Genomic DNA, 12,848 nt, shown 5'->3' with positions numbered 1-12,848 from the left:
GGATCCCTGTCGGGCACACGTGGGAGTCTGTCTGACTGCCTCCCCGTTCCCAACTTCAGAAAAATACAATGAAAAAAATATATATAAGCTTGTCTTTCCTACTCATCACTCACCATTTTGTCCCCAAGGTATCAGAAAATCTTGTGCAGCGAGATGGTGACTTCCTAGTTCGAGACTCCCTGTCCAGCCCCGGAAACTTTGTTCTGACCTGTCAGTGGAAGAACCTTGCTCAGCACTTCAAGATCCACCGGACAGTCGTTCGGCTCAGCGAAGCCTACAGCCGCGTGCAGTACCAGTTTGAGATGGAGAGCTTTGACTCCATCCCCGGCCTGGTGCGCTGCTATGTGGGCAACCGCCGGCCCATCTCCCAGCAGAGTGGAGCCATCATCTTCCAGCCCATCAACAGGACAGTGCCCCTGCGGTGTCTGGAGGAGCGCTATGGCGCCTCCCCTGCCTGGGCCCGGGAGGGCAGCCTCTTGGAGGGAAGGCCAGATGTTGCCAAGAGGCTGAGCCTCACCACGGGCAGCGTCCAGGCCCGCGAGCCCAGCTTGCCCAGGGGAAACCTCCTCAGGTGGGTCAGGACCTCCTCGGGTGCTGTTGGGACCATGAGGGGCACTCTGGACACATCTAGGCTGAGTTAGGTAGATGAGGAGCTCACCCTAAAATAGGGACAACAAAAGATGTTAATAAAATGCCAAGTGCAACTGGAATAGCTGTCAGGAGGCAGTACATGATCAGTTCCCCATTGAGTTGGTGCCAACAGTTAATGATGCGGCCTATGGGGAAGTGGGTTGGCTAAGGGAGACTTTGTGAAGGAGGGTGGGGTCTGGCCGGTCTGGAGGCTCGATGCTGCAAAGACAAGTGGTCCAGGTGGGGCTCAGCATGAGCGTGAGGATCAGCTAGAAAGGGGCAAGTGCTGTGTGGAGTGAGTAAGTAGATGGTGGGGCTGAAGCAAAGGGTCCACAGGCGGGGCAGGCAGGGGTAGGCTTAGAGGTAACCCTGGCCAGATCATGGGGGCCTTTGTCCCAGGCTGAGGGGTGCAAGGGAGGCTCGGAGACTTGACCTGGTGAACAGAATGTCCTAAGAGTGGAACTGGACAGTGATGTGCAGGAGGGGCAAGGAGAGAGCAGGTCAGGAGGGCCAGCTCAGTGAATCGTGGAGGGTCAGGCTCCGTGTGGGGAGCAGAAGGAGGGTTGGGGGTACAGAGAGCAGGTTTCCCAGGGCTCTTCTGTGTGGGGGAAGGTGGAGAAGGGCAGTCAGCTACCACAGGAGGGGAACAAAGCAGGTGGACTTTGGAGGAAAAACCAGTCACTCCATCTGAGCTAGGACCACGTGCTCACTGAATGCCGGGTTCAGGTGGGGATTTGGCCTGAGGGCTTAGATTCGGGCTTAGTCTGCATGGAAAGGGGGTTGACTCTGAGAAGAGATGAGATTCCTAGGACAGGAGATGTCAGGAGCCTGGGGCTGTAGTCTGAACCTTGGGGACCGAGGGAGAAAAAAGTGCAGAGAACTGGGCCCGGAACTGAGGTGCCTGCAGTCAACTTTCAGTGCCAGGTGTTTATATAGGGCCTGTGCCCGTGGAGCTGAGGGCCCTGGGCCGTGCCATGCATATTATCCAAACTGTGCCAGAAAGGAAAGCAGGGAGGAGGCAGGCGTGGTAGGCGAAGACCGACCCCGTCGCCTTACTTACACAGCACCCTTCTCAGGCTCCCTGGCATCTTGGCTCACACACTTAAGCCAACATGTTCTATTTCACTGATGGGCTTTCTTTCTGGACCAGGAGGAGATGGCATAAACAGTAATCTCTAGAATGCAAAAATTCAGAAGTAAAGTACAGGAATACCAATGACAGCTATGCTGCCAGGAATCCCCAGTGGATTGGATAATAGTCAGCATGTGGCCATGGATCCCACCTGCCTGGACATGAGTGCCGGTTTGCACTCACTGGTCAGCCCCGAGCAAGCCACTTGCCTGCTCGGGCCTCACATTCTTCATCTGGAACATAGGAGCTTGTGAGGGTTAAATGAGTCACATTATGCAAAGTGCTTAGAACAGTGCTGGCACATAATATGTGCCAGGTAAGTGTTCCCAGTCCTAATAATTATTACTTCTGGAGGGCAGTAGAATGTGAGACTGAGGGCAATTGTAGGTAGGGAGGAAAAACTTTTATCTAAGTTATTTAGAAATTCACCTTATGTAATAATAAGATTGGGCTTGAGGCCCTGGCCGGTTGGCTCAGTGGTAGAGCATCGGCCTGGCGTGTGGAAGTCCCGGGTTCGATTCCCGGCCAGGGCACACAGGAGAAGCGCCCATCTGCTTCTCCACCCCTCCCCCTCTCCTTCCTCTCTGTCTCTCTCTTCCCCTCCCACAGCCAAGGCTCCACTGGAGCAAAAGATGGCCCGGGCGCTGGGGATGGCTCCTTGGCCTCTGCCCCAGGCACTAGAATGGCTCTGGTCGCAACAGAGCGACGCCCCAGATGGGCAGAGCATCGCCCCCTGGTGGGCGTGCCGGGTGGATCCCAGTCGGGCGCATGCGGGAGTCTGTCTGACTGCCTCCCCGTTTCCAGCTTCAGAAAAATACAAAAAAAAAAAAAAAAGATTGGACTTGAGATCCCTTAAAACATTAAAGGGGTAGGTACACTTTTCTGTTTCTTTTGGGAGTTAGGGTTGGCCGCTCAACTGATGAACAGGGAGTTAATGTCATAAACGGAGCCAGAGTGTGTTGTCAGCACACGGAACCCCCGCTGAGTGTGGTACTGGGAGGAAGGCCTCCTGGTCTGCCTTCAGAGAGCTGGATTTAAAATACAATTTTATTTTTTTAAGATAACACATGAAACAAAGACTGAGAAAGTCACTAAGTGCAGGAGACAGGACAGGCCTCACAGAAAACCTCTTCTGATTGCCCTTTGAAAGCAGAGCTTCCTAAGCTCTGTCACCTCTGGACACACAGGCAGCAGGCCCAGAAATGTCTAAACATGGGGGTGGGGTAGGCTCAACGTGAGTAATGGCCCTGCCCACCTCCCCACTTCCCGTGGCTCCTCACCTTCGCTGACTTAGGGCCCGCTGGTTGGCTGGCAGGCGGCCGGGCGAAGGTGTGCTCCCAGCCAGGCTGCATTCCAGCTGGTGCTCTGGCCAGTGGACTCTGACTGCTCCCGGTGACCACTGCTTAAGTATCCCTTCTCAGAAGCCATTGCCTTTTGGAATTTGCCCTCTGCCCTGCCTTATCTCTGAGGGGTTGCTGGAATTTCTCTGTTGCTGAGAGTTTGGGGTGGGTTCTGGTTTGTTTTTTTGATTTGGTGCCTGCAAAGGTAGGAAGAAACTTTGCAATTTCTGTAACATAAGCTTGTGGGAGGGCTGGTTAAAGTTCATTACAACTTAGCTGGGACAGTACTTTCTCTTCTAGCAAAAGAGAGATTCTGTTCCTGGGTACTAATTACAGAAATTTTTTGAATTGGCAAAGAACGCAAGAATACTGGCTAATTGTATTGCAAGTTCTGTTCCCCTTTTCCCTGAGTGGCTGTGCTCCGCGCCTCCCGGCTGCCACTTGGTGACAACGGGTGACCACACTCCTCACTTTACCCAGCTGAGCAGGAGTGAGGCTGGCTTGGGGTCTCCTTTGCATCCAGGAGATTGGGTGTGACAGCCTCCTCAGGCGATCCTGTGGGTTATGGGGGGGGGGGCCTGAGACTTGCACTGAAATGGAACCTGATTGTGACACTATTAATTCATGATGGAATCCCATGAATTTAAACAAGTCACTCCTCCTGGGTCTGTAAGTAATTTTAGGCTCCGTTAAAAGTACACATTCCAGTTCATCAGATTTTCCTGAGAACATTCTAAAACCTTTCCCAGGCTCTGGTTGGAAAGGCTCAAAGGAGTCATCCCAGGACCTGGATTGGTTGTGGAGATGGAGCGCACGGCACGATCATGTATCAATTGCCCCCATCAGGAATGTGCTCCACCAGCAGACATTCCTGGGCTGTGAGGGTATGCCCTAGCGCTCACTCTGAGCAAGCTTTTGTGATGTTGCCTGAAGGTTTTATGATCTAATGATAGCTTTCTGCCCCACTTGTCTTTTGCTTCAGAAATAAAGAGAAGAGCGGCAGCCAGCCAGCCTGTCTGGATCACATGCAGGACCGCAGAGCCTTGTCCCTCAAAGCCCACCAGTCAGAAAGCTACCTGCCCATCGGTAGGTCACCGGGAATTTGGAGGGAGGAGGGGGACAGCGTTACCTGGTTTCCTTCAGGCTGTTTTATCCTGCTCCATCTGGTCACCTAATTTGGGAAAAACAGAAGGCTCCATGCCTGCAGGAGGTTTGTAGGACTGGGTCCAGATGCAAATCCCTGGATGCTTTGTGTGCTAGCTTTTAAATCTCATAACAAGTTTTCAAGGTGGTCGTGGTTCTTCTCTTTGTGAAGTTAAGGAAACTGAGGCACAGAGGTTAAGTAACTTGTCCAGAGGCGTCTATCGGGCGAGCGGCTACACCAGCATTTGAATGCAGGTTTTCTGATTCCAAGCCCATTCGCTGACTGGCAGGCTTCAGGACGGACGAGCTGCCCCTGCAGTCCACTCCCAGGACAGAGGGTGGGTGGGTTGCTCCTAGTGTTCCTGGAGAAGAGCTGTCCAGCGACCCTCTTCCTTTCCATTCTCCTTCCACAGCCAGAAGATGGAGAAGGCGTGGGCTGTGGGGGAAACAAGCAGTTACTTGAGGAGCCATGGGATTGTTTTTCATTGTTTTTGTAACTAACCTTCTTTGGTACCACAAAGTGATTTTCTTAATGCCCCTTAAATTATTTCTATGTGGGTTATCACAATGCCTTTTTCTCCCTGCCCGGTGGGTCTGTAGCTCTCCCTTCAGGCTGGCTGTGGTCCACCCTGGCTTTCAGAGTGACCCCGAGCCCTTTTGCTCTGTGGCTCAAGACTTGTGTTTCCTAGGGCAAGCTTAAATTTCTTTCCAGACTCAGTGTATATTATATTTTCCCGCTCTCTGACTGTCCTAACCTTATATGACCATAAAATGGCATTGCAGCCCAGCTATCAGCAGTCGCTAGGATTTAAGTTCTCCAGAACTGTGAGGTCAGGCCAACTTAGCCCTCAAAATGCCTTAGACTTCTCTAGGTTGGGCATGGGGTGGTCAGACTGCGTTATCTTTTGAAGGTGAAAATTCCTGCCCCAGGGCATGAATTTAGGGCTGGGATGCTGTCACTCTAGTCTTGTTTGTTTTGTGTTCTCCACACAATAGCTTTTCCTCACCCTCTCTTATCCTCCACAGGCTGTAAGATGCCCCCTCAGTCTTCAGGTGTGGACACAGGCCCCCCAAACTCACCCGTTTTCAGGACAGGCAGCGAGCCTACCCTGAGCCCAGCAGTGGTTCGGAGGGTCTCCTCGGACGCCAGGGCAGGGGAGGCACTGAGGGGCTCAGACAGCCAGCTGTGCCCCAAGCCACCCCCCAAGCCCTGCAAGGCGCCCCTCCTCAAGGCTCCCTCATCTCCGTCCACCTGGCTCAACTCAGAGGCCAACTACTGTGAACTGAACCCAGCCTTTGCCACAGGCTGCGACAAGGGAGCAAGGCCACCATTCTGTGCCCAGGACAGTTACGTGGAGCTGCTGACAACCAATCAGAAGGGGGCACCAGGTCCCCGGAACTCTGGCACCAACTACTTGATTCTCGATGATGATGACAAAGCAAGGCCTTGGCAGCCACCGGCCGCAGTGCCAGTGGACAAGGGGCAGGATGACGAGGGCGAGTTTGTGATGCCCCTCCTAGAGACTGCCTCCTCGTTCAAGCCCAACGACTATGAGTCAAAGCTCCTTCCTCCTGAGAACAAGCCGCTAGAAACAGCATTGCTGAAGCGTGCGAAAGAACTGTTCACCAGCAACGACCCTAAGGTCATTGCCCAGCACATGCTGAGCATGGACTGCCAGGTAGGTGCCTCGTGGCGGGCGGGGGTATGGTTCCGGCTTTCACATGCTGGGAAGGGGGAATCTGTCTGCACCCCACTCTGCCTTACCCCGTATATGCTTTGCTCATAGGAAAAGTCTGAAGATAACCCGAGCATGGGGGTTTATTTAAGGGGTGGGACCAACAAGCCAGGATAACCTTTGCCCAGGTAGGAAGCTTGTAAAATTCATCTTGGATAGAGGGACGACAAGCTACTTCAAAGGGCCGGACCTCCTTCCCTGCGGCCCTGCTGCTGTCTGGCTGCTGCAGAATCCTTCTCCCAGTTGGTGCTGACTCTAAATTCTCCCCTAGCCTCAACTCTGCCCGAAGTGGTCAAGTCCAAAGGAAAGTAGATTGTAGGTGGAATTGTATTGAGTAGCAGAGCCTTGGTTATTTTTATTTTATTATGTATGTACTGTATATATACACATTTATTATATGTGTGCGTATACATATTACATATTTATTTTTAGTGAAATGGTTTTTAGGATAAACATTTTAAGGTTACCTTGATTTTTTTTTTTTTTTTGTATTTAATACTTACTCAATTTTTTTAAAATTATAAGCCTAACCTGTGGTGGCTCATTGGATAAAGGGTCACCTGGACACTGAGGTTGCCAGTTCGAAACCCCTGGCTTGCCTGGTCAAGGCACATATGGGAGCTGATACTTCCTGCTCCTCCCCTTTCTCCCTCTCTTTCCCCTCTCTCTAAAAATGAATAAATAAAGTCAAAAAATTTTTTAAAATTATAAAATAGTTAAAGTCCATTTTTCTGGCCCTGGCCGGTTGGCTCAGTGGTAGAGCATCGGCCTGGCGTGCGGGGGAACCGGGTTCGATTCCCGGCCAGGACACATAGGAGAAGTGCCCATGTGCTTCTCCACCCCCCCCTCCTTCCTCTCTGTCTCTCTCTTCCCCTCCCGCAGCCAAGGCTCCATTGGAGCAAAAGATGGCCTGGGCGCTGGGGATGGCTCCTTGGCCTCTGCCCCAGGCGCTAGAATGGCTCTGGTCACAACAGAGCGACGCCCCGGAGGGGCAGAGCATCGCCCCCTGGTGGGCGTGCCTGGTGGATCCCGGTCGGGCGCATGCGGGAGTCTGTCTGACTGTCTCTCCCCGTTTCCAGCTTCAGAAAAATACAACAAAAAAAAAAAATCCATTTTTCTGATGATCGCCTTTGCTAACATTTACTCTGCAAATAGAAATGTGTAAATAATTGTGTGCAGATCTGGTTGTTTGCCACAAAGATGGCCCCATCTCCACATATTGTTTTAAACCCGGGGTCTTTCATTAAAACAACATATTATGACTATCTCTCCATGTGACTAAATAAATATGTTTATATCATCATCACTTTTTTTTTTTTTTATTAAATGAGAGGCAGAGAGACAGACTTCCATTTATGCCCTGACCGGGATCCACCTGGGAAGCCCCCTACCAGGCAATGCTCTGCCTGTCTGGGGCTGCTGCTCCAATGCTCCACAACCAAGCTATTTTAGCACCTGAGGCAAGGCCAGGAAGCCATCCTCGGTGCCTGAGGCCAACTTGCTCCAACTGTTTGAGCCATAGTTGTGGGAGGGGAAGAGAGAGACAGAGACAGAGAGGAAGGAGAGGGGGAAGGATGGAGAAGCAAATGGAGCATCTCCTGTGTGCCCTGACCGGAATCAAACCCCAGACTTCTCTATATGCTGGGCCAATGCTCTACCACTGAGCCAACTGGCTAAGGCCTCATCATCATTTTTGATTGGAAACATTCCTTTTAGTTATGGGTGTCTTTTGTTCAGAGGTGGCCCTAAGGCAGCCTTGTTCTCCAGAGAGATATTTCTAGAAAGCAGGTATCTCAGGCTGGGTAGACTCAGTATGCTCCTCAGCAGACAGAGCCCTGTGTCTGAGCAACAGATAAGGCCTTCATGAGGTTTTAACGCCCCTTTTCATTTGTAGCTCAGTGAAGTCAATTAGCTTCAAAGGTTAGGGCTTATTTAGGAGCTAGGTTTTCCAAAATTTCCTAGGTTGTTAATTGTGGCAGGAAATCTAGTTTCTGAGCACTCTGCTCTCAGGGAGTTCTCAGTTGGTTGAGGACTCAAATGGTAGGCAGGAGGCCTCCCAAGCAGCCTGGAGGAACATCAGGCAGTTGCTGGCTATTCTGGGGTAACAAACATCTTCCTGAAAACAGGACTGAGGGATCACTCGGTTAACATCATGGCTAGGCCTGGGAGATGGGGTGCGGTGTCTGTCTGCCTGTGTGTCTGCCTATGTGTCCGTGTATGTGTTGGGGCCCTGAAAAGATGGCCAGGAAGGGGGCTGCTTCAGCAGAATAGTGCCGTTCACGTTGTTTGTGGAGTGTGCTTTGCCGTGCTCAAATTGTCAGCTAATTTGCTCGGTTATATTTTTACTCACTTTAAAGTGAGATAAACCTGTTTGGACAGAAAGAGGACTTCAGATTCCAGTCTAGGAAGTAACTCAGACTGGGCCTGGATCTGAGAGCACAACCAGGCTGATGGCCAGGAGCCCAGCATGGGACTGTCTGGATTCTCCACAAAGGACGCTCCTTGTGGAAACATGGGTCTGGGTTTACAGAGCAGCCTAAATCCCAGGAGGAAATACATCCTTCTTCCTTGTGGCCTCAAGCAGGGCTTGGAGGTGAGATGCCTGAACACACTTTGCAAGAGGCACTGGAACCTTCTCACCACCTCGGCAGCTGAAACCAGATCCCAAGTCCGTTCTCGACAGAAGCGACGTGCAGCCTGCCCTCTTTCTGATTCTATTTCTCTCTGCATGTTGTTCTCCAGGCGAGACCCCCTCCCCTGTCTGCCTTAAGCAGCCCTGGAAGACACAGTCCCCAAGACAAAGACCAGAGCAGGTGTCCACCTGACGCTTCCCAAGGGGAAGGCTGTTTGGTCTTCCTTCCTCCCTCCTGAGTCCACGCCATCTCCTTTCCCTCTTCCTAGAACCGCTGACTTCAGGACTGCCCACAAAGCAGGCACAGCCAGTGACTGAGAGGGAAATAGAGCAAAGGCTGCTGTTACCTGTTCCAAATGCAGCGGCAGCCCAGCGGGCCACCCTGAAGCTCAGGAGGCACTGGCAGCAGTGTCTGAGGCCCAGGTGCTAGTTCCCACCTGGTGCACAGAGCCCAGGGCTGACGCCCAGAGGGGCCATTAGAACAGTGGATGGTCCTGAACACCTCCAGGCTCCCCGCCCAGCAATGTTCCACCCCACTCCCAGGGCTGGGTGAGCATCTACTGAGACTACTCCTGAGTCCTGCAAATGAGCACCAACTGCCCTGGCCTCAGTCGCCTGGAGCCGTGTTCCCACCATATCTTTGCGGTGGCCGGAAGTGAGGGCCTACGGGTAAGAGCTGGGCCTCTGGGACTGAACTGCCTGAATCTGACCCGGCCTGTCCTTGCCTCTCCCAGTCTTTCTCTCCTTGACAATAAAAGGGGAGGAATAATCCCAGTCACCCTCCATACCGTGCCTGGCCAGCATGAGGCTGAGGAAGTGTTGATGAGTGTTATATATTCAGCCTTAAGTACCAATGTGGGCTCAGCCAGGTCACAGTGCGGAGGTGGGGAAGGACAGTGCTATAGGAATTCAGACCACAACCTAGGTGGGAAAGTCTCTGTAGAGGAGGCGCAGGAGCTGTGGGGTCTCTGTGGGTCTCTGAGGCAGGGTCTTGAACATGTAGCAGCTAGGGGATCAGGCTGGGGCTGTCTGAGATGAGTTTTGAAGGCTGATAGGAGTTGGCCGGATGAAGAAAGCAAAGAGCATCTTCCAGGTGGCAGACAGTGCACACATGCAGAAACTCGGAGGTCAGAAACCATAGGGGAGGGGTTGGCCTATGCAAGATTTGCTCTGGGCAGTGAAGATGGGGCGGACAAGGTCCTGGTAGGTCCTCCATGTTTTTAAGTCTCTACTTCTGGGCTTGTGCCAACTTGCTGTGTTCAAAGCACTTGCCATTCACTGAGGGAGCGGGGCCTGGGAGGACACAGTGCCGATCAGCCTTCTGCTGAGGGCCATAGTGATGGCGAACTAAGCCAGGTGATGCCATGCCGTTTAGAAGGTCCCTTAGCAGCTGGAAAGAGGGCTGGGCCATGCCCCCCCCCCCCCAGCAGCTCCAGAAGCAGTGGGATGAGGAGCAGGCAGAGCTCGAGGAGCCTGCGGAGCTGGTCCAGCTGAGAGCTGAGGAGAGAGGGCGGCCGTAATGCCTCCTCGTGGGGCACTGATGTCGCCCTGCCAGGCCCAGTTCTTAGTAAATGCTCTAAAAATGCTTGTTCCTCCTCTGTATCTGTGGGTTCCATGGCCCTGGCTGTTTCCCTGGAGACCTAATCCAGGCCCTGCCGTATGAACACAGGATCTCCTTATCCCATAGCTCAGCCTTAAAACAAGCAGGTATTGGCATTTTCTGATAGAATTCCAGGAAAGTGACCAGGGGATTAAATGTTACACTGAAGGACAACAGACCAGAGGCTTCTCTGTCAGGGCGGGAACACTAGATGCTAGTGCTTCCAGAACAGAACTGAATCCCTGACAAGCCTTTGACTCTTGCTACACGGCATGTGTGTGGATTGGAGGACACCCCACAGATGTGCTGGCTTTTGGAGCCTCTGACAGGGCCACTGTCTAAACAAGCAAGCCAAGTGTGTGTGACCACAGGTGGCTGGGGTATGCAACTGGGCTGCTTTGCCATGGTCAAGGTGTAAATCTCTTTCCAAAGACTGACCCAGGATTCTTACTGCTTCTACATGGCCGGTGATTCATAACCTATGTTTTCAGATAGTTCTTTCGGATTTTAAATTCATTTGATCCTTTGAGAAGTCCTTGAGAAAGGTGACCTTAGCAGTTGTGTTAGAGAAGGTGAAACAGACTCAGAGCGCATGGTCTGATTTCTGCATCCTGTCCTGGGGTCTGCCCAGGATAGCTAATTCCCAAAGACTCAGTCCCCCACGGCTGAGGGCAGATCCTTGCTCTATCACAGAAGTTAAGGGTCAGGGTTAATGATATCAGCTAAACTTCCAGATGTTTTTTTGCAGCAGGTGATGAGGGCATCTGGACTATTCATACAGCCCACATAATTGTACTTGAAGACAACACAGATCGAGGAGAGGAACTGTCCCAGGCCTGCTGTGTGTCCAGGCTTGGTGAGACCCATTGTATCCACAGGTTGTACTGTTAGTGCATCAGGGTGCTGAGACATCATTATTCCCATTTTAGAGATTCACTGACTCTATTGTAACATTTACTATCAATGGCCGGCTAATCCCTGGTTCTGATAAACTGTGATTGCACACAGAACTGTGATGGGGAGAGCTGGCTGGGACAAACAGATGAAGGTCTTCTTTAAGGAAAACCCCTCAGGAAGAGAAGTGAGTGTGTTGAGACCATGGGTTCAAATCTCTATACACGTTTCTAATGGTTTCCAGACATATGGTGTATTTACTGAGCCCCAGAAAGGCATAATTAGGGGTAACAGCAGCCAACCCCGCTGCTAAGTGAGAACAGGAACGGAAGAGCACACAGCAGCAGCGGAGGGGCACTGGGACTCAATTTCGCGTTCCCACCGCAGGGGGTCCGTGGGCAGCCCTGCTGTCTGACCCCAGCAGACTGTCACAGCAGGATCCAGCCTATGTTGGACAAAAGCTTGAGGAACACCAAATTTGCAGATTCTGCAGGCCAATGACTATGCTTGCTCCCAGGTTTTATATTCCAGTATTTGTATCACATAGAAAAACTGTGTTTTCAGAAGCTGTTGCACAGAAAGAATTAAAACAAGTCGAGTGCGTCCACACCATTCTGGCCGTCACACCCTTTTCCTCGCACAGGCTAAAGGCATGTTCCAGCAGGGCCACCTCCTGATCCAGGGTCTTTCAACTTGTGTTCCTGACAGGTCGCTAGGATTCTTGAAGTCTCAGAAGAGATGAGGAGGAACATGGGCGTGAGCTCGGGGCTGGAACTCATAACCTTGCCTCACGGTCACCAGCTGCGTCTGGACATAATGGAAAGGTGAGCCGTGTGCTCTGCATTCCTGGCCCGTTGACTGCGCTCTGGCCCTCGGAGCAGCAGATTTCAGAGCAGGGAGCCACAGCACCGACGCCCCAGACACTTCCCTCCTGAGTGTGTGGCCTGGGCCAGCCTTCCCCAGAAGCCCTGGCCGGAGAATTCCTGGAGATAGACAGAGACAGCACAGAGGAAGTCAGGGAACAGAGAACATGTTCCTGTCCCTGTTCCAGGTGGCTTTAGGAATTAAGTGGGAGCTCATGGGAAAGGTTGGGAAGAACAGAGTCTGAACATTTTCTTTGAGGGGTGAGTAAATGGAGGGTCAGAGGTCAGAAGATGATGGCACTCGGTCCCTCTCCCACCAGCCTCTGAAGTATCACTGTCCTCATGAAAAGCCAGGGCCCTGGCTGTCCATTTAAACACACACACACACACACACACACACACACACACACACACACACACCACACACCACACACACCACACCACATCACACGGGGACGTTGGATGTTTAGAAGTTAGAAAGACAGAAATAGCAAGACACATGTTTAAGAAAAGAAGCAATAGACTTGGTTATCTTAGTACCATAGAAGTGGCCTTTCTGGCACACAAGAAAAGAGTTGATTTGAGCAGGACTAGCTTGTTAAGTAAGTTTTCTGTTTTTCCAACCAATTTCCCATTGCAATGACACATACATGGTTTCGCTGGACAACCATGTTCCCGGCTTCCCATTAGGAGAGGGCAGTGATGCTCTGAGTCCAGGGGTCCCGAGTGCTGCCATCCCCTGCTCCTGGCCTTCCGTGATGTTCTATGTCACAGCACCATCAGGATGACTTTCTGTGATGGCTGAACTGTTCTTATCTCCTTATGGTAGCCACTAGCCACACATGGCTATTGCAGGAGGAAATGTTTTATTTCACTAT

At 51.9% G+C, this 12,848-nt stretch overlaps 1 protein-coding gene across 6 annotated transcripts in view; it reads left to right on the top strand.

Annotated features, from left to right (window-relative positions):
• BCAR3 (BCAR3 adaptor protein, NSP family member) overlaps positions 1-12,848 on the top strand; it is a 125,664-nt gene that overhangs the window by 94,834 nt on the left and 17,982 nt on the right. For 4 of the 6 annotated variants that reach the window (XM_066268697.1, XM_066268694.1, XM_066268695.1 and 1 more), the window contains 4 exons: positions 129-571; positions 4,085-4,188; positions 5,272-5,924; positions 11,816-11,931. In XM_066268697.1, coding sequence (XP_066124794.1) covers positions 129-571; positions 4,085-4,188; positions 5,272-5,924; positions 11,816-11,931 — 1,316 coding nt within the window. Of the gene's footprint in view, positions 1-128; positions 572-3,101; positions 3,308-4,084; positions 4,189-5,271; positions 5,925-11,815; positions 11,932-12,848 lie in introns of those variants that run through there. The other 2 variants (XM_066268699.1, XM_066268698.1) reach the window with 2 other exon arrangements.

Source organism: Saccopteryx bilineata, chromosome 3 (assembly GCF_036850765.1).
Source record: "Saccopteryx bilineata isolate mSacBil1 chromosome 3, mSacBil1_pri_phased_curated, whole genome shotgun sequence".
Classification (NCBI taxonomy): Eukaryota; Metazoa; Chordata; class Mammalia; order Chiroptera; family Emballonuridae; genus Saccopteryx; species Saccopteryx bilineata.
Note: the sequence above shows the minus strand (reverse complement) of the source record. Positions and strands in the feature narration are given on the sequence as shown.